Below are 23132 nucleotides of genomic sequence, written 5' to 3'. Positions count from 1 at the left end.
ACTTCGTCAGCAATGAGAACCTTCTGCAGCTCACAAAGCAGCCTTGGTTTTCGACTCGAACAGCGGAGCGAACCTTACGATGATTCCGGCATCTGCTTTGAATGCCACCACATCTACCCGCAAAGACGATCTACGACTTCGACCCTATCAAATTCGGTTGGAAGCAACCTCGCCGCCGACCGAAGAAACGTTGGTCCGACAGCCTGTCCGAGTTCTTGACGATGGAAAACATCAGATAGGGCGAAGAGCAAATACTCGCCAAGGATCGATGTGGATGGAGGAGGCAGACGTCACTCTCTACGCCGAGCCGTCCCCAGCAGGAGGATTTAAGTCAATTAAGTCAAGCATGGCTGAGCAGGAGGTTTTGGTTGCACCATTTAGATTCTTTTCTGGGTTTTCGCTTCTTGGATAGTTTTGTATTTATTTTGTGTATTTTTTTCCTTATATCATGCTCAGCTTGTTTTATCCACAGATCTTATTTTAGAAACCTGTAGAGGACTCAGTGGGTTTTTATTTGATAAAAAAAAAAAAAACAAGGGGAAGCAAACAGCCATTTTACTTCCTAAAACGAGTAGAAATAAAGTCGTACAGTAATTCTAAATCAAAAGGAACATATATCGGAATATGGTTATGAATAACGAGACCCATTCCGAACATAAATTAAAATGAAGAATTCCATCAAAGAAAAACTAGCAGATAATAGTACGAATCGATGAAACCAAAGACGGACAAATTATTAAAATGAATAATCAAGTCCATCTTTAAACTCACGGGAATTACAACAAATGAGAGTAGAATGCCGTCCCTTATACTCTCTAAGAACCAGAAAAACATTTTTATTATTCTGAAAACACTTTGCATTTCCAGCCGTGTCTCTTTTATATTCCATAGTATCACGAGAAAAATAGCTGCGAAATAGAATAATAGTAAAAATTAAGGCTGTTAAACAGGAGGTAATGAGAATAATGGCGGAATTATCTCCTTTATATATTTATTTGTTTATTTGAAAACCCGTCATACAAAAGCAAGAAGACGGAGCAGTAAAAGAAAACAAAATAATAAAACAATAAAGACAACAACTAAATGCTCCGCAAAGTACAAGGCAAACAGATAATACGAAAGAAACCAGAATTTAAAAAAAGAAAAAATCAAAAAAGAAGCAAAAAACACCAAAAACGGTGACATACTATATTTAGTGCAGAATAATAACGTTTAAACAATCTTACAAGAAATATAATAATACAAAATATTAAGAAACCCGTCACAATTAAACACACATAATACGGAACATAGGAAAAAGAAAAACACAATCATCACTGCCTAAAAACGTGGGACCAATCATTTAAATTCCTATCTATTTTTCTATTTCTTTCTATTAGATTTTTTTTTTAGATATTTTCTTCTAGATTTTTTCTCAGGGAATTTCTATAATCTGTCATCAAAATATTTTTCCGGCGTAAGGATCGAATGTAAGACCAGAGATTCCCTTAATGTAATGCTGCCTCAACCACCTGCACCATGAAACACTTCCTAATGTTATGGTTCCAGGGATTATATTCAATGCAAATACAATCACTGTTCTCGGTAATTACTTAGCACCATCCCGAAAATGTATATAGCGTGATGATTTTTGCCTCAATCAATACAACTCTCTATTGCTGTTCTCCGTGAGCTATAGATTGTGTGTTTCCTATCCTCGGAAATAACTCACATGGAAGGAGGAAAATCGATTGCTGAAGTAAGGTTTAGAGGGTATCATTGATATATATTTGCCACACAAGTGAATACAGTGTCATAGTATTTTTATCCTGTTTCGAGCAAAACCACAGTTTGAAACGTTTATAGCATATTTTCTTTTATTTTTCCAACATCATCGTTTTCACTTTGCGCTAATTAAAAACGATTTTTTGTAAAATAAATAGTTCTCTTATCTTTTGAAAGAATCTTATTGGATTTGAAAGACTATGGTGTCTGATCCGTGTGGGTTTTTCTCTTTACTTGGCACTCAATAGAAAAAAAAATTTGTTCCATAAGTAATTCTAGTGTCATTTAAAAGAGCTTTAAGAGGTTTGAGAGACTCTGTTGTCAGACTCCGTGCGGCTTTTCTTTTGAATAAATCATTATGATATTTCATGGCGTGTTTCCAATCTGTTCTTCCCGAGAGCGCGCTAGAATTCCAATAATGTCATTGTTTTATTAGGCACATATAATCTATTAGGCACACCTGCTTGTTACATCGTTATTAATTTTCTAACATGAGCGAGACAAAACTCAGATTTGGTTCTCAAACAGCTTTGTAAGACAAAGACTTTTTATTGTTCTTACAAGTTATATTAATAAACGAATTTACAAACATTACTGAAACACATTATTCTTAGGGCGCTGAAATTTATATTATACAGGTAGGAAAGAGATATTTTCAACTAGGATGTTGTTCAGTCGATGATTTTCAAAATAAAAATACTGGGAAATTTACCATAAATGCATCCACAACATCAAAAATATAATACTGCAAAAAAAACCATTAGTTTTAATCTATAAACCTTGTATTTGCTTTCTAATTTAGTCAGAGAATTCTTGTAACCCGACAAGAATGAGTATAACGCATATAATGTGCTCAACATTTTCTTGAATAAACCTTTCTCTTATTCCCTTCAACCAATGGTTTCATACATTTCCCGAACAAAGTTAAAAACTTCTGAAACATGCAGAAACTATGTTCTAAAAACAGAGCTCCCTCTGTCTTTCTCCCTGTCCTTCAGATATGGCTCTCAGTTTTAATATCACTCCTTACCTTTAGCAATACATTTGACATAAGGCAATATATTTCGTCTTTAATTTTATATTTTTTTATTGTTTGAAAGGGAGATAGAATTAACACATTAATTGAATTAGGCTTCCTCTTATTTTAAATTATTTTTTTTAAAATTGTTGGCACTTTGACATCCCGGTGGTAAATATTATCATTCCTAAGGCCATCTCAGATAGTTTTATGATAAGAATATGCTATAAATCCATTGGCTAATGTTTTCGCAAGCCACGCCCAACGTGATTCGCTATTCCAATTTATGCAACCGTGGCATACATTGGCTGGTACATGGAATCCTTTGATGGCCCTCATCATTCCAAAGTACTTCTCAGATATTCCTTTTAAGAATAATGTTTTAAATCCGTTGATTCGTGTTTTCATAAGCCAATCCTCCGTTACATCCCTCCCGCCTATGGCAATTCCAGACTCGTGTCACTCTATGACTGGTTTATGGCACCCTTTGGCGCATTTTGTCATACCTAAGGCATTCTCAAACATCTTCCTACAAAAATTACTGTATGCACTAGAATTGACCGTTAAAACATAAAGGAAAATTCCTGTAGTTCTCATCACGGCCACTCCGATCACAGCTCCTTATACGAAAACAAACGGTCAGGCACACAGGTATGGTTAGATGGAGAATCACACACACGCAAACACACAGATTCGGAACCACGAGCACTCATAGACAGACACAGAGACAGACAAAAGCACATTCAGAAACACAGACACGTTGAGAGAGAGACAAAAATACACACAAATGCACAGTCAGACAAAAAAAAACAAAAAGACAGAAGCAGGGACAGGCAAACACAGCGTCAAAAACACAGGCTCAGTGAGAGGGAGACAAAAATACACACTAACACGCAGATTCAGACAAACAATCACACAATGACTGACTCAGAGACAGGCAAACACACAGTTGGACACACAGACATGGCAAGAGAAAGACAATAACACACACAAACACAAAATCAGACACACAAACTCACATAGACAGACACGAAGACAAACTAAGAGGTATGGAGAGAGAGAGAAAGAGAGGAAGAGAGAAAATGCACACAAATACACATAATTAAACACACAACCGCACAGACACAGACAAAGAGACAGGAAAACACTCAGTCGGATAGAGAGACACACAGAGAGAGAGACAGATAAGAAACAAACACAAACACACAAAGTCAGACACACACAAAGACAGAGACAAACACAGGAAAACATACTTAGACACAGAGGCACGGAGAGAGAGAGACAAAAAACACAAACACGAAGTCAGACACACAAACACGCATAGACAGACACAGAGACAAACTAAGAGGTACGGATTGAGAAAGAGAGAGAGGAGAGAGAGAAAAAAACACACAAACACACATAATTAGACACATAACAGCACAAAAACAGACACAGAGACAGGAAAACTCTCAGTCGGATACAGAGACACACAGAGAGAGAGAGGGAGAGACAAAACACAAACACACAAAGTCAGACACACACAAAGACAGACACAAATACAGGCAAACCCACTCTTAGACACAGAGGCACGGAGAGAGAGAGAGAAAAAAAAACACAAAGAGTAAGACACACAAACACACAAAGAAAGACATGGAGACTGGAAATCACAGAGTCAGACACATAGGCACAGAGAGAGAGACAAAATGAAAACACAAACATACACAGACCCAGACACAAAACACACATAGATAGACACAGAGACAGGCAAACACACAGCTAAACACACAGGTACAGAAAGAGACAAATACACCTACAGACACAAACACATAGAGTAAGACACACAGAAAGAAATTCTCATAAACAATGATAGCATTTGTATTGAATATATTCCCCGAAATATAATATTATCGTGGTTTCTTGGCACAGATGGCTAGGGCCCCATTCTATTGACAAAATCTCTGGTCCAATATTCGATTCCTACACCGGACAAAAATCTTTGATGACGGAATATAAGAGTTCCCTGAGAAAAAATCTTGAAAAAAAATGTCTCTACGAAAAATATCTTATAGAAAAAGATATCTTGAAGAAAAAAAAAACACTCTTGAAGACAAAACACTTCGAAGGGAAAAAACGCTATATGAAAAATTTCTAAAATTTATTGGAGAGTCTTAAATAATGTCCTGAAAAAAATGTCATAAAAATGTCTTGAAATGTTTTGAAACGTCTTGAAAAATCTCTTAAAACGTCATGAAATGTCTTGAAGCGTCATGAAGAACGTCTTGAAGAAAAATATGTTTAAAAACGTCTTGAAACGTCTTGAAGAACGTTTTGAAATACGTCTTGAAGAAAAATGTCTTAAAACATCTGGAAGTTTATTGAAACGTCTTGAAACAGTCTTGAAAAATGTCTTATAAAATGTCTTGAAACATGTTGAAAAACGTCTTGAAGAAAAATGTCTCAAAATACCGCTTGCATCGTTCTGAAAACGTCTTGAAGAAAAAAACACCTTGACGAAAAAAGTCTTGAAGTATTGTGTAAAACTCGCATGTGTGCCGTCATTACGTAACATCCATTTGTGTGCAGTCCTTATATCACACCCACGTGTGCACATTCCTCAGTTACAACCGGGGTTCCTCACTTACATAGCTGGCCCATAGTTCTAATAAGTTACGTAAGATTACGTCATTTTCAGTTAAAATTGGAGGTTTCCCACGGGCCCTGAGCTCTAACAAGTCGCGCAATCTTTCTTCATCCTTGAAGAAGATGAAATCTTGCGTCATCCTTTTTCAATAAATTTAGTAAGTCAAGCAACTCCTATTACGTAACAAACACTTGGATCTTGAAGAAAAGACTCCCTATTACGTAATAAAGACCTGCATCCTAAAGATAATCAATAACAACTGTGTTTCGAGGGAATCTCCATTAAACTCCTTCGTGATTAACGGAGAAAAATAGGAGTAGCGGCTATGTGTTTCACAGAAAGTAATTTGGCCCGACTACTTACAAGGTTGATTATTGGGAAAAGTTTGTTCTTGATTCTCCAAAAAGGCCACAAGTATATAGCTAAACGTATGAAAACAAAGAAAGGGAATAAAAAATGAAAAGAGAAAAAACAAATAGGTGAAAAAACGAGGATTTTATCATCCTGTAGCTAAATATGAAAAACAAGCAAATATTTCGACAAGGACCTCCGCCAAGTCGTCCTCAGTGCTCAAAGAAAACAAAGAAAAAAAAAGATAGCAAAATCTAACCTTTATAAGTGAACTACACGAGAGGAAGACAGATACTGACTCAACCAACAAAAAACCAAGTTTAAATCAATGAAAGAGAAGTTACCAATTAGATTGAATAAATATCCTTTGCCTTGCAACAGATTTCGCCTGTCTACAATTTCGGTTTTCATTAGATATGCGAACAGGTTGTCTTAAATTAGACTGAGCGGAAATATTCATAGAGTCTTTTAATATTAAATTATTATAAATTGGGCTTAAGGAAATATCTCCCGTGTCTCTATTTATAGCCAAATTTCTATTTATATGTTTTTTTTTATCTCAATAGCCTCTTTAAAAGATTGCGGTAGACCATTTACAGTAGATATTAAAGTTGCCTCTTCAAAAAGAACTAAATGGGCAGGATTTTAGTATATATGCTGGGCCAGAGCTGAATCAAAGTTGTCATTTTTATTTTCCACTCTCAGGGACTTATCTATTGAAATTTTTTGTTCTTGCAATCGTTCCCCTAGTTGTTGATTGGTCCTTCCAATGTAAAATTTTCTACATGAACAGGGGACTCTGTAGACACCACTACCTAGTATAGGGTCTGTTTTATCCTTTCCCGAGTTGAAGAAATGTTCAACTTTTTGTTCAGTTTTAAAAGAAACAGAGAGATTATGTCTTTTTAAAATTTTTCCAAGTTTGTCGCTGAGTTTTGAGACGTATGGTAATGTAGTGAAAGTTTTTTTCTCAATTGCCAGTGTACCTGAATCAAGGGGGACGGGCTTCCTGTTTTCCTGTTTAATCTGTTTTAATCGTCTATCTATTATATTTTCAATGAGGTTGATTGGGTAGCCATTGCAGAATAGAATGTCTTTAACATAGTCTAACTCGGATTTTACATGATTACGTGAACATATTTTTAGAACCCTGTCGACTAAAGAAATTACTACCCCTTTTTTTACACAAGGAGGGTGATTTGACGAGAAATGTAGATACCGATCATTATGGGTTGGCTTTCTATATATAGAAAAATCCAGGCTAGGAATATTTTTTATAACTAAAACATCCAAGAAAGGGAGCTTTCCTGAATCTTCCAGTTCTATTGTAAATTGAAGATTCGAATCAAAAGAAATCAAATGAGCCAAAAAAAAACTTTTAGAGAGTTCTGACCATGTTCCCAAACAGCAAGAATATCATCAACGAAACGAAACCAGAGAGAGTGTTTTAAGGGGAAACTATTCAAAGCAGACTGTTCTATGAAATCCATGTAAAAATTTGCCAAAAAAGGAGACAAAACAGTGCCCATGGGGAGGCCCTTGACCTGAAGGAAAATTTTTTCTCGAAACCTAAAATATAAAGAGAACTTGTTGCAAAGACGTACAAGCGTCATTATTGTGTCAATTTCCAAGGTTTTGTAATCTGCCCAAGTAGAATTTTCCTCTAATTTTCTTTGTAAGGCCTGTTCACATTTATGGACATCGCATGAAGTGTACATGGAAATTGCATCAGAACTAGATAAGATAGTTTTTCTGTTATACTATGATTTTTCAGCTTCTCAACAAGATCTATGGAATTTTTTATATAAGATTTCTGTGTTGTTAGAAGATACTTGAAAATTGTAGCTAAGAATTTTCCTACGCCTGTAGCTGGAGAGCTATGACATGCTACAATAGGACGCAACGGAGTATCCTTCTTATGAATTTTGGGTAGACCGTAAAATTTTGGGGCTGAACAACCTTTTGGGTAAAATTTTCTGTACATTTGAGGGGTGATTAGTCTATTATCTTTTAAAATTTCTAATTCTTTCCTCAACTGCTTGGTGTATTTATCTGTGGGATCAGTTTTTATTTCTTTATAAGTATTTTTATCCAATAAAAGGCTATTTATTTTATTTTGATAATCTGGAGAATCCATAATCACAACTGTGTTTCCTTTGTCCGCTCTTGTAATTACTGTATTTTTATCTTTTTTCAATTTTTTGAGGATTTTAATTTCTTCCTTTGATTGAGATGTAAGCGTTAATGGCGGCTTATAATCAAGAATACTCTTTACTATTTCCCCTCTTAGTAAGTCTGGATTTTCAACTTCACCATGAGAGCTAAAAATACCGGACTCCACACTCGTAATAATTTCTGATATATTTACGCGTGTCTGAGCCATTGCAAATTTAGGTTCTTTTGATAGAATACTTAGCTCCTTGGGTGTGAAAACCTTGGAGGATAGATTTTCCAAAGGAGAGCCAGGACAAAATCTAGGAAGGAAAATCCGTGTTTGTTGAAAATGTTGAAATTCGAGTTTCGAAAATTTTTCTGATAAGCGGGTTTTCGCTAAATTAAAAACGTGTCGGAAAGACCTTTGCGAGATCTCTAAAATTTGGAGAAAATCCGGAACGGATAAAGTCTGATGTAAAAAAGATTTGAAATTAGGTATTTTTTTTACTAAGGACATATCTTTTGAGTCTATGGTCTTTTAAAATATGTGTTAGAGTTTTGAAACCCATTCTCTGGCTAAATGGGCCCTCAGATTGTGTACCTAAGTGTAAATTGTAACGCAGAGAAAGAGGAAGAATTCGATTTCTTTTGCAAATAAGATTTGCGTGTTTTTTAACACAATTTAAAAAATCTAAAACAATATTGGTCAAATGCTCCCCGTAAGCTTGACGTAAATACGTTCTGAGACCATACTGGCTATGCATGACGTATGAAAACAAAGAGAGGGAATAAAAAATGAAAAGAGAAAAAACAAATAGGTGAAAAAATGAGGATTTTATCAGCCAGTAGCTAAATATGAAAAACAAGCAAATATTTCGACAAGGACTTCCGCCAAGTCATCCTCAGTGCTCAAAGAAAACAAAGAAAAAAAAAACAGCAAAATCTAACCTTTATAAGTGAACTACACGAGAGGAAGACAGATACTGACTCAACCAACAAAAAACCAAGTTTAAATCAATGAAAGAGAAGTTACCAATTAGATTGAATAAGTATCCTTTGCCTTGCAACAGATTTCGCCTGTCTACAATTTCGGTTTTCATTAGATATGCGGACAGGTTGTCTTAGATTAGACTGAGCGGAAATATTCATAGAGTCTTTTAATATTAAATTATTATAAATTGGGCTTAAGGAAATATCTCCCGCGTCTCTATTTATAGCCAAATTTCTATTTATATGTTTTTTTTTATCTCAATAGCCTCTTTAAAAGATTGCGGTAGACCATTTACAGTAGATATTAAAGTTGCCTCTTCAAAAAGAACTAAATGGGCAGGATTTTCGTATATATGCTGGGCCAGAGCTGAATCAAAGTTGTCATTTTTATTTTCCACTCTCAGGGACTTATTTATTGAAATTTTGTGTTCTTGCAATCCTTCCCCTAGTTGTTGATTGGTCCTTCCAATGTAAAATTTTCCACATGAACAGGGGACTCTGTAGACACCACTACCTAGTATAGGGTCCGTTTTATCCATTTTTCTAAACCCTTAGAAAATGTTGAGAGGAATAACCTGCAAAAATTACATCCCTTTTCCTAGGGGTTGTGGGCCTGTGGGTAGTCATTTCATCCAAAGAGGTATATTTATTGGACCTTTCAATTATGATGAACCAAATGGGCATTCTAAAATTATATTCTGATAGATTTAGGGGAAACGGGAGCAATAAAAGGGGGCTAGTTCCTCTTAATTCTGTTTGGTCACTGAAAAGGGTACATGGACTTCCAATTTTAATTCAAGTGAGCACTCTCTAGATCTTCTAGAACATTTTGTTTGATAGAATCATCTCTGAGCGAAACATAAAAAACATCAACAAAAAACACGCATCCATGATCTTTACATACGAAGAAGAACACACTGCCTTTCCATCATAAAAACAGCATACTTGGGACATTTTTAATTCTTCAAATCCAATTTTAGATATCTCGTTCTCTAGTAAGTTTTATTTCATTTATATATTATATATTTATTTTGTAATTTGCTGTGGACGGATCTTGGGTGTTTTTAAGGTTTTAAAAACCAATCTTTAATAATTTTTTAAGGTATAAACAACATTATCAAGGTTTCAACAAATTTTACTGTCTAAGGGAAATTCACTTTTGTTTTATTTGTTGTTGGTCTTATCCATGATGCTTTGTCGAAAAATATAAAATTCTGAATATTTGTGGATGAAAGCTTGAAACCTCTGCAGTTGATTTCTCTCTGATTATTTTGTAGTTACGGGAGGGAGGCAGATGCTCCTGTGGGTGCATATTAAGGCCAAAACATCCGATCTCTCACTGAGCTTTCATATAAATACAGAATTAGTTTTAAGAAAGAAGGTGGAGTTAGCAATCAATATATACTCCCTCTTAGTTTCCAGTAGTGTTTCAGGTCTGAAATGTTATTATAAAACTGAAGAGTAACATTAAATCCACAAAATGAGAAGATTTTGTTCCGTATAAGAGAGGGGATGCCCCTTCCTCATCCCCAGCCTCCGCCTCACGGTCTGCGCTGGATTCGGGATCCCTTATCTGAGAGGACGCGGGTTCGAACCCCGGTGTACCCAATTCTTCAGTTTGGGACGGGGGTCAGTGGCGTGACTCTGTAAGCTTAGCCAGAGTCGACCCAGCTCTAAATGGGTACCTGGAGAAATCTGGGGAAGGTAAACAGGAAGTGTGTGCGAAAGCACAGGATGGCTGGCCCCCAACCCCCCATTGCACTTCCTGGCTAAGGGCCAAGACACGGAGATCAGCACCGCCGGTACGGACTGTAAAGTCTAATGCCGTATCCTTTACCTTTTTTTTTTACCTCACGGTCATAGAAACTTCAAAGCACGCTCATTCGATCGCAAATTGAGAGTTTTAGTCCTTTTATTTTTAAGTCGAAAGTGATTGGAAACCAGCCAGTCCCTGTCCTAGAGCTGTTTTTGTAACTGGTCCTAGTGTTAGTTCTCAAGACATCTGATAGACATTTTGATGTACCTGTTTTGTATTTTCTATGTGACTGCTCAATTTTCCAAGTGGAGAAATTATCCACAAGGGGAGGGGGTTATCCAGATGGAAGCTTACGGGAGGGATTTTCCACGGGAGAACTTTCCGTTGGGGATTTTTCGCGGGAGAGAATTTTCTATGGGGGATGGGGATACACTGGTTCCCTGGCTATACTACCCTTCTTAAAATACAGAATGATCAGAGGGTAACAAAGCCCCTGACCGCAATTTTTGAACATGAAACTCGTCTGAAACATGGCGTGATGAAAAAATTTCAGTCTAGACATTTTATCTAAAGTTCAGATTAAAAATAAAGAAAAAAAAATCTCAAGGTAGTGCAAGTGCCGCCCGGGTTATAAGAACAACAGGTAACTATCGCACTTAGTTAAATCAAGAATGAATTCTGAAAAAAACTCGTCTCAATCTCTTATGTAGTAAAGATAGTAATAAAATCATCTAAAAGAAATTAACAGTCTTAGGTTGTCTGAGTATTATTTTAATAGCAAACATAAATCAAATGAAAAAGCAATTTTTTTACAGAAAGCATTACAGGGTCCTAAAAAGACCCAGTTTGGGGTCGATACTTTAAAAAAGATCGAAGAAGAGGGCTGGATGGAGGAAGGTGGCATCTCCCTTATATTTAAGACAATGACCGTTTGTTTGACTTTTGATCTTACTCTTTGCTCTCGTTTAACATCTAAATTTAAGTTAAGTCTATTTACTGACTTATTCACTACACTAAAGCTCTATTCAGTACAAGTAAATGCAGGATTACACATAGGACATGGAAAGACTAAAAAAAAAAAATCCCGTACATGGGTTTTATCCGGAGATTCTTCTAATTTTCAGCTTTTTCAAATATTTATTTATTTTGCTTATTAGCAGAATACCGTTTTCTAGCTCTATAATAAGAGAAGGTTGAATAGGCTAGGACACGTTCTACGGATGAAGGATGACAGATTTCTCTAGATCGCCCTTGTTTGGCAACCGTCTAGGACCAAACAGAAAACAGTTTTGCTCTGAATGGGGCGGGAGGATATCGTAAGGACAGATATAAGGGAAACGGTAACTTCATGAGAGGGTGTAAAGAAGTAGGCTTTGAATAGATTGGGATGGATGAGAAGCGTGTAAAACTGTGTAGGCTGTAGGTGTCTTGATGCTGGAGTACGTTTTTAGTAGTAGTAGTAGGAGCAGTAGTAGCATTAGCAGAATAAGCTAACAAGAATAAGCTTATGTCCATTATTCAGAACACACCCAAGATGGATTCAATTTACAAGTATACGGGTTGAAACAACTGAGACCCATTGGGAAATAGACAGGATATATATAATTTGGTCTATATATAGGGGGAATTGGGGGTTAAGTATGGCGGGACTGCATGCAAAATATAATCTAACCTAACCAATATCAGTGCTATATATTAAACATTTTATTTCAGATATACCTACAACGTAGTTTTTTCACTGAGCCTAAGCTAATTGTCTCGGAATACAAATAGCTAAGCCGTTTTTTTTTAGATCTTGTAAATCACAAGTCTTGAGAGTGTTCTGAAATGGCCTTTTCCTTAATAATTCCTGTACAGTAATAATGTTTTTGTATTTATCAGGAGGTTCCAGTATTTTTTCTTGCGTTGAATCCGCATATATACCCGTCTACACTCGCATCATTATTTTCCTTTGCGCTAAGCGGAAACAAGTCATATGAAATCTTGAGCTTTGTATGCAGCGATGATAAAAATGCACTGCAATACGCGGTGGAAGCTGGTGCGTTATCTGAAGCAGTGAAAATACTTTTAGAAACAGGTAAACGAACTATTAGCTATTTTTTTAAGTGTTACTACAACTACTAACAATTTACTTTTACAACCAACTTTTACAGCTACAGCTACTTTTATATTTTAGTGTTTTGTTGTTTATTTTTATGTTGGTTTTAGTAAATGGTCTCATGCTCCATACTGTTTTTCTTTTTTCTTTTTCTTTTATTTTGGCACATACTCACAAGCTCCGGTTTTGTTGTGCTATTATATAAAAATGATTATTTTCAGTCAAATTAATCTACTACTAAAAAAAACTTCTGTGAGCAGATAGGCTCTTTATGATAACTAAAAGTTTAGGATAATTTAGGGGAAAGCTCTGCTAGTTTTTGGTTATATTTAATTAATTGTTAAATATATTTAACTATATATTTAACTAGTTTTTTGGTTATATTTAACTAGGAGGTGCCCAATCCTCGACGGAAAAGACCATCCAAGAAATAATTTCGAACAGAAGTCCCCAGAGTGTCCGCTTGTGGCACTTTCCACTGCGCTCACTCAGGGTGGCTATTAGCCATTTTGGGGGGGGGGGGGTAGCAAGGGATTTTACCGACTGTCTGGTCATTTTTACCTGACTGATTTTTGTCAATTATTAGCATAAATGCAATACATAATGTAATACAGAAAATCACTGCACAAGACGGTAAAAACGCTACATTAGCGACCGAGATTCTGATTTCGGTACCGGCGACTATCTGCACACACACAAAAAAAAAATTCAAAATTCAAATATTCCTAATTTTTGAGAAACTAAAAAAAGGATTTCGAGGAGGGGAAGGGCCCCAACGTCTTCCCTTGCATAGGTCGGCTAATCTGATGTTCAATTCCACGGATTATACGTTAATTAGAAGTTACAAGTATTTGATTGAAAATTAAATTGACAAGCCTCAAGTATAGTCTTTGGTATAAGTATGCTTTAGTGTCTGAATAAGGGTGTATTTTCGGTAGTATAGGGAGCCCTTAGTGCCTCAGGGGTCTTACTGGTGGATATATTATAGCCATACTACTATAAGAGCTATCTCTGTCCTGTTGAAATGTGATAGAAGAGCTTCCCTGCGCAATATCATTATTAAGAATATCTCCAGTTCGGAACTGATTACTTTCAAAACTCCTTAGTCTCTCACCACAACTTTAAGATAACTTGGCGTAATACATATACTAAGAAAAATGATAATACAAAAAAAGTAGTAAAAATATAACAACCTTTAATTATTAGCACACCCTATTAAGCAAGATCATCGATAGACCATAAGCAACTGGGAAACAAATCACTGGTGAGACGGATGTAAACCCTATTTTGATAAGACCACACTTGCTTATTCCTATATTTCCATCAGATTTCCATCCCCACATTGCTTGTCAACAGGTCTGGAATTCACTACCTTCTTCAGTCCAGAAATGCCACTCGTTTGGGACTTTTAAGACCACACTTGCCTATTCCTATATTTATCCCGTGCCAAGTTCAGAACATCACGTCTTCGTTTAGTCTGATTTTCCGACGCAAAAATACCAGTGCAAGCTAATTTTGACTTTTCTTCGAAAACTTTAGAAGCAAAGTGTATAGGGCTTGAATGTTACAGCTACAGTAAAGGAGCAATTGCATCCTGTTAACTTGTTTACCTATTTTTACTTGTTTACTTGTTACCTGTTTACCTACTACCTTTGCTTAGATTTAATCTTTTAACTTCGATCACACCTTGATTTAATATTGCAACCTACATTTTATTTGTAACTAAACTACCATCTTCTAATACCGTCTACCGTCTCCATCTTGACATTTTATTTGTCAAGGAACAACCGTCTTCTAAGCATTGATTTTTTAAATGTTTTAAATCATTGGATAAAAACAAAATATCGGCTCAAATTCACCAACCAATGTTTTGTAAATTTCACTTGAAATCGATGAGCTCTGTACTTTGATCAAACTAACTGTGTCCTAAGAAAAGGAATTGCCTTCAACAGCTGCCAATTGTTCATCTAATCTCTTATCAATTTTTGAGGAAGGTTTTCCACGACGGAATGGATTTTTTGTTCCGTCAGTGCAAACTTGGTAATAAGAGCAGTTGATCCCAAAAAGCTATGTAGATTGGTATTTTCAGACCTTTAAGCTTGCCTTTGTCAATTTCTTTGTCAACGTCGGGTTTCAGTGCAAGTTCTTCAAACGCTATCTTTACACCTATTCTAGAGTTTTTGATAGCATCAGCTTTACTGTATTCAAAATATAAAATCTGGGACTCATTGACGAACTGGGTATTATGCCTACCATAGCCAGAAAATTCGATAATTATAATTCCTAGTTTCTCCATTTCCTTTTGGATCCATCACTTCAACAACACGTACAGACTGTTCAGGGTAGCCTCGAAATCTTGCCAAAACAAGCCTATGAACAGTATATTAAGACATCTGCTTAACTAGCCAATAATTAGTTAGTAAAATAGGTTCGATAGCACAAACAAAATTCGTAGCTTTTGGTTGTACCGTAGTACAAGTCAGCCAAACTGTCCGTATTAATGTGTCAAGCTGAACAAAACTGAATTGAACTGGATCACGTGAATCTATCTTTAATGCATATATTTTTACCAATTTATTTCCTCGATCCAAATCCTATTTGAATTATTTCATAATCACCTATTTTGAACGAATTCTTCAGAATCCCCAAAGTATGTCAATTATATGGAATCTGTTTGAAAATGTTGACATTACAGGTAACCTGCCCGAAGGCTCCTCTAAACACCTGAATAAGACTAAAAATATATCGAAGAACAATATATAAAAAAGGGGCATTGAGAATTGTTTCACTCTATTTAAATGCCCACCAGTAATAACTTAAAGGTAAGTAAGCTATAGAGGGGTGGTCTTAACGATATTTGGAAAGATCAAATTGAAAATATCCGCTGCGATGATCGAATAATAGAATTATATCAACTTATAAATTTATCTTTCTAATAAGGCTTAGGGTCTTCAAACTACAAGTTAGAAGCTTTTTGGTTTTTTTTCATTTTCAATGAAATACTTGTAACTTCCAACTAACGTATAATCCAAGGAATTGAAGATCAAATTAGCCGACCTATGCAAGGGAAGATGTTGGGGCCCTTCCCCTCCTCGAAATCCTTTTTTAGTTTCTCAAAAATTAGGAATATTTGAAATTTGAAATATTTTTTTTATGTGCTGCGGAGAGTTGCCGCTTCGGTGGTAGTTTCTGCCCTTGATGGAATTGTCTTTTTTAAAACTTTTTTATATTTATTGCATTTTAGGATGTGACAGCAGAGCTTTCACGTCTGAGGGGCCCCTCTACCAATGTTCTTAGCAACTCCTGTTGCGAGTTTACAGATGGTGCCACAATTTTCAATTTGTTTAAATAAACAGCATTAAAATGGTGACATTATGCACCAAAATCGGAACCTTGGTCGATAAATCCAGCGGTTTTATCGACTTGTGCAGTTATTTTACGTATTGCATTCGAAATCTAATGACTTATTGCAAGTATTTTGTGTTTTACACCAACTACTTTTCATTATGTTAGAACTATTTTAGATTTGTGCAAAGCCTTTTTGTATTTTGTAAGAATAATTTATGTTTTGTTGTTTTTATAATTATGTTTTGTGATTAAGCGTATATATATATATGTGTATATATATATATATATATATTGCTCATTTAATGTACTTTAATTATTGCTAATAATTAATTATTGCTTTAAGTATTTAAATTATTGCTCATTTAATGTGATATGGTTATATTTAATCATCATTTTATCTATGTATAATATGTATTCAGATGATCAATAACATATATGATTGTTTTCAGTCGGACCACAATTATTGTGTGAAAGAGACAGTGATGGCAACACCGGACGAGATTTAGCAATGAAAAAATCAAATATGACGCTAGTTCAAGCTATTGATAGTGTTGTTGAGGCTTGGATTGAAGGTTCTGGGAATAAAAGAAGAGCGTTATTGTTAGGAGGATATAGAACTTTTTCAACTTCTGTATTGGAGAAGTTTAGTGGTGACCTTTTTGAATTTGAGGTAATTTTAAGTCTAGCTTCTGTCTGTCTTCTTCTCACATTTACACAATGAAATATATTTCCATCGTCCAATACTGAGGTTTTCTTCAATTTCATAAGTCTTTTCTTGTTATTTTAATCCAAGCAATATAAATTGTTGAATGCAGCAAACAAAATCAAAATAAATAACATGATAATGTACCATATTTAACGTTTAATTTATTTATTTGCTTTGGACTCTCTTTAAGTATTTTTTTTTATTTGTTAGTTTTATGCCGTTTTTGTAATTTATACCACAAAAAAACTTCTTCAGTTAATCCGTCGTTTAATCATAACTATAGCATAATATGTGAAATCTTTTGAGATTAAATTACCAGTCAAAATTAATTATAATAAAATAATTTGCATAATGTTAGAAAAGGGCAATAGCGCTCCAAAAATGGGTTTAACTTGATGAAAGTTATTTCATCAAAACAAGCACATCTGAGAACCCACAAGTGTAGTTTTCAAGCCCCTGCCAACAAAAATACGAAATTCTTTATTTACCTTAAGAAAAATGTATTTTTAATGGTTTGAACGAACCAGTGTACAAAAAATCTGAACAAGGCTTATTTAGAAATAAACTAACAGTCATGGCGGCTTTTTCAGAAAGAATAAATAATACCACAGAAAACTTTTCATTTCTGTCATTCAGGGCCACAATACAGTGATTTTGGCTCGAATACGGCCACATTACTATCGGATTAACATCAGAGACTTAAAATAATCAAAAGCTACTTAAAACCCTTGTACTCTATATAAAATCAAAGGCTGTTATATATTCTATTTAGTGAGTTTATTAGTGAGTTTACTGGATTCTGCTCATAATTTAAACCATAAAGTTCAAAATTACAAATTTTTAACTTTATCATCAATATTCAATACCCTCCCCCCCAAAAAAAAATCAAAATTGGAAAAAGTGCGATATATTCCCAAAAACAAATAAAATCTTGGCCCCCAACTATATAAAGTCATAAATACCGCTAACTCCACTAAAAAACCTGTCCTCAAAGTTTCAACTAGACCCCCCTCCCCTGCTGTCGTGAGGTGAAATAGGGTATAGTTCTTGTGATGATAGGAAACCAGCTAGGCTCTGATTGTAAATACACTCAAGGGAAATATTACCTAAGTCTACCCGTTTCATAGTCTCATCAGATTGGCTAAGCATTACGTACACTTACCGACAATAAAGTACATGATTTGAAATGGTAGACAAATTACTGCATTTCTTCTTCTGAAAAGACTATTCTAAAAAGTTTTTTTTTCGATTCTTAACCAGTCCTAACCAAATTTTGCTAGTTTTTCAAAGCTAAATTGTGTGTACATAAAAAGGAACACACGCATAGCGTTTTAACTTTTATACCTACACCATAAATAATACGCCCCCTGTGTCAGCAAGGTTTTTAATCAAAACTGGTAGCACCAGAGACTTCCCAAGGCTTCAATTGTTCATATGATATTCCTCTGAGCTCATTCTTAGCATATATACTCGAATATTATTTGGGACTGCCCTTTCCTGAAGCCGAAAAAATATTCTCCGTATAATAAAAAAAAAAAAAAAAATTCACACTTTTTAGTGATTTAAGATTCATTAAAACTAAATGTCCTCCTGTACAAACCGGGAGAAGTTAAATTGTGTGTATAAGATTACCGGGAAAGAAGGTGTCAGATTTTATTGCTCTGTTGTTAATTCGGACCTAATCCAAAATCTACAATTTATGGCAAAACAATTTGGCCACGCAAACTAAAAAGTTTATAATGAATGAGCTATGGTGATCATTTAAGGAGCCGAATCCCATTAAGAGAGTAAAAAAGAGCAAACAATATTTGAGTCATAACCTTTTCACAACTAAACTCTCTGTTTCTCTGTGGTATTAGCATGTATTAATTTCAACATTGTCTTGCAATAATTGACTACCTATCGCTACTAACATCACGTCACGGTAGTAACTTGATATTTCATCTAAGGGCTTAGGTTGTGAATCGAAGAAGATAAAGGCCATAATACCTATACTACTAGTACTACTACTAACAACTCATTGCAGTACCAAGCTGCCTGAGGCCAACACAGCTGCGCATATTTCTCCTTCACCTCAATCTATTCAACTACTTCCTCTTTAAATCCTCTTAAGAAATCCCAATTTCTAATAAATTGTTTCTTGTGATCTCTTTCCCCCCCCCCCCCTGCGGTGACTACCTACTTTTCGTTCGACCTTCAATGGTTGGGCAAAAAAGGCTGACCCTTGGCAATACATCCTCCTTCATCCACAGGACGTGACTCAATCATTCTCTCATCATAGCACTAGAAAGCAGGATAGGACAGTTGGGTACTACTACTATCATTACTACCAACAACTCACTGCAACACCAAGTCGCCTGAGGCTAACATAGCTACGCACGCTCCTCCTCCATCTTAATGTGTTCAAAGCCTCCCTCTTTATACCCTGCCAAGAAGGTCCCATTTCTCTTCAATCTTTCTTTATAATATCCTTTCTTGAGCCCTTGACGGTTGGCAAAAAAGGATAATCTTCGGCAATCTGTCATCCTTCATCCACACAACGTACCCAAGCCATCTCAACCTTTCTCTCATTATAGCCCTAGAAAACGTGACTGAACAGCATTTTTCGTACAGCCTACTGTTTGAGATACGGTCAGGGAGCTGAGTACCAAGTGTAATCCGTAGGCAATTTCCCTGGAAAGTATCTATAAAATTGCCATCCGCTTTTCGGAGCTCCCATGCTTCAGAACAATATTTGACAACAGTTGGGCACGCATCGGTCAAAAGGATACCCAAACGATTCCGTAGGCAATGCCTCTTAGAAACAGCCAACAAAATCATAAAATAAAAGACTAGACAATAATTTTAATTTTAAAAGCTTTACTTGCCAAATCATTAAAGATAATTAAAAAGTATTAATAACCAAGAGAGAGATAGAAGAAATGACTATTGCTTCCCTATAGTTTCCTTGGGAGCTTCACATGTCTTCACATATTTATGACGTTTTTTTCGAAAATCAATCTCAATATTTTTGAAGACTATGCCAAAAAAGGAAGCCAAATAACTTCTCCTACTTAAAACCTGATTTGTTCTTCTTATCTGTGTGGAATCTTAAGCCAATAAGAAGAATGGAAAGTTAAATTCCAACTGACCGGTTGCTCCGTTTGAGATTTTAAGCAAATAAAAAGAACCAAAATTTTTGCGTCATAGGACATTTTATTAATAGTACCTCTGTTTGTCTGGGTTGCTAGATTTTTGTAATATCACTTTTCTGCTTCTTTTTTAGGCCCGTATTCAGGACTTGCTTGACGCGATTATAAATAATAACGAGTCAGACTTCGAGCAAATGAACAAATGGATAGATCAGAGTTTAACGATTAGTTTGGGAATTACTTGTCGCTTACCTGTAAGTCAACTAATATTAAACTACTCTATGAATACATATTAGTATCAGCAATAATATTTCCTTACCAGATGTCGCTTACCAGTAAGTCGCTATAGATGTCGCTTATAGATGTTGCTTATAGTAAGTCGCTTATAGATGTCGCTTACCAGTAAGTCAACTAATATTAAACTACTCTATGAATAGATATTAGTATCAGCAATAATATACTATCAGCAATAATAGTATCAGTATAACAATAATTAGTATAGTATTTAGTATAATTTAATATAATTTAATATAATATTAGTAAAATATAATTAGTATAATATAATCAGTATAATAATAATAATAATTAGTATCAGCAATAATATACAATAATAATATATTATTATAATATTAGTATCAGCAATAATATTTCCTATGATCATACTACCCTTTCATTTATAAACAAAATTAGTCAACTTGCAAGTTGCACAAGAATGATAAAAAAAAATCTTTGTGAAGGCTATAGTCTTTTTTGAGGACTGAAAAAATGTCCTCGTTCCTTAAAACACGAAAGCTGATGTACCCTTAGCCTCCCCTGACCTACAAAAAGCTCCTGAAAGTATTATCTCGGTCCCAAAGTCGCAGGACAAAATATGTAAGACCTGCAAAATTACGCATAAAACTGATCACATTTGAATGAAGATTGATGAACCCCAACGAATGTATGCTATCTATTTAAACTTTGTGCAATATTTTGCCTTCAGGCCAAAAAAGAAATAAAAGCCAAAAATTTATAACCCTCTTATGATCAGAAACCAGCTGACCCTGGGTGTAAAAGTACTCCAGAGAAATATGCACTCTGGGCAAAAATATCAGATCATTGTTTTGGCTGAAGGTCATGAAGAGGGTTGCCACCCCTGGTGCTTTATCACTATTTTTAGTGATTTTTCTACTTCTTAAAAAAAAATCCTTAAATCAGCACACATATCACTAGAGCATTGAAGAAATTCACTAAATCAAAAAAAAAAATCACTGAAATCTAGTTTTTATTTTATCGAATGCAACACTGGGTATGAACGGTTACCAGTTATAAAAGTGAGATAAAAAAAATAAAACTAAATAAGTGAAGGTAAACCATTTAATTAGGACAGTGAGGAATGGCCTGTGGAACCTGAAAGAAACAATTAAGTCTAAGCTAAAGGAAGAACATTCGTTGCAGATACAAGAGATTCATTCGGGTTACAGATGTGTCTACTTGCCTTCGTTTTTTTTTTTTTTTTTTTTTTTTTTTTTTTTTTTTTTTTTTTTTTTTTTTTTTTTTTTTTTTGTAGAATCATAGACATAAATCAATTCTTACGCTCCAACAGTTTCAAGTTGCTACTATAAAAAAGGCAAGTATAAAGGGCTAGCCGCTTTTAAAAGCTATCCCTTGGTATACCTACCTAAAAATTCTGGTCATAGTGTAAGAAGTGCAAATATCAGTCAAAAAGAAAAAAAGATTACGGAAGAAGGCCGTCCGAAATCAAGAATGAATTTCTTGTACCTGCAGTAGTTTAGAGCAAGATCATCCATCTTTGATCAAGATCATCATCATGACTCTCTCTCTCAACTCTACTTTTTAAAACAGTAAAAAACTTTGGCGTAAAGAGCGGGGCATTGAGGAGGGAACATCCCCTTTCATATACGGAGTAATATCTTTTTGTTTTAAGTTTTAATATTGCTCCTTACTTTCAGTTAAAATAACTTGTTTTTTTTAATTTAATTTCTGAACGTTTTTGAGTTAACACATGTTTTGGTTTTGGTCCGCACATAAATAATTAAAACAAAGTTTGCATATTTTTTTTTGATAAGTGGCTTTCTCATAGTTTTAATCGAATGATTTTGAGAAAAAAGGAGCGGGACAGGAGGCCTAGTTGCCCTCCAAATCTTTGGTTACTTAAAAAGCCAACTTTTTATTTTTTTAACTTTAGAACTTTTAATTTTTTACGAACAATTTTATTAGTAAAAGATATACGTAACTTACGAATTAGCTTATGCAACGAACTTCTGTATTCACCTGTTTTTATTACGTATATGAGGGGGTTCACCCCCCTCGTCAGTAGCTCGCTCTTTAAACTATAGCTAAAATTTTGTCCCAATTCCTTAAGAATGCCCTCTGAATCTCAAAGGCCGTAGAATAAATAGTTGAAATTATTAATAATACTTTAGAGTAAAGAGCGAGGTATTAGAAAGAGGTGAACCCCTAATATGCGTAATAATTTCTGTTCATTTTAAGTTTTAATGCTGCTCCTTACTTTCAGTTGAAAAAACTTTTTCATATTTATTTTTTCATTGTTTTTTTTTTAAATAATGCTAGAAAATCCTGCGATCCCTTCATGGAAATTTTCTTCCCCCATGACAAATTCCTCCATGGAAAGTTCCCCATCATACCCCCTCGTCTCAAATCCTCCCCCCCCCCCACAACCAAAAAATCCCCCTGAATATGTCTGTACACTTCCCAATAACTATTAGTATATGTAAGCACTGGTCAAAGTTTGTAACTTGTAGCCCCTCCCACGGGGACTGTGGGGGAGTAAGTCGTTCTCAAAGAGACAAAGACATATTTATAAGGCTATTTGACTATGCTGAATACAATGGCTATCTCAGAATTTTGATCCGGTGACTTTGGGAAAATAATTAGCGTGGGAGGGGGCCTAGGTGCCCTCCATTTTTTGGTCACTTAAAAAGGGCACTATAACTTTCCATTTCCGTTAAAAAGAGCCCTCTCACGGCATTCTAGGACCACTGGGTTGATACGATCACCCCTGGGAAAAAAACAAAAAAAAACAAATAAACACGCATCCGTGATCTTCCTTCTGGCAAAAAAATTCAAAATTCCACATTTTTGTAGATAGGAGCTTGAAACTTCTACAGTAGAGTTCTCTCATTACGCTGAATGTGACGGTGTGATTTTCGTTAAGATTTCATGACTTTTA

The 23132-nt window shown here is 35.2% G+C and overlaps 1 protein-coding gene across 1 annotated transcript in view; it reads left to right on the top strand.

Annotated features, from left to right (window-relative positions):
* The window catches only part of LOC136027950 (uncharacterized), a 110816-nt gene that overhangs the window by 57182 nt on the left and 30502 nt on the right, over window positions 1-23132 (top strand). Inside the window, exons 7-9 of the mRNA XM_065705422.1 lie at window positions 12538-12733; window positions 16552-16772; window positions 20074-20193. Coding sequence (XP_065561494.1) covers window positions 12538-12733; window positions 16552-16772; window positions 20074-20193 — 537 coding nt within the window. The remainder of the gene's footprint in view (window positions 1-12537; window positions 12734-16551; window positions 16773-20073; window positions 20194-23132) is intronic.

This window comes from Artemia franciscana, chromosome 6 (assembly GCF_032884065.1).
Source record: "Artemia franciscana chromosome 6, ASM3288406v1, whole genome shotgun sequence".
NCBI lineage: Eukaryota > Metazoa > Arthropoda > Branchiopoda > Anostraca > Artemiidae > Artemia > Artemia franciscana.
This window is presented reverse-complemented; position numbering and strand designations above follow the sequence as displayed.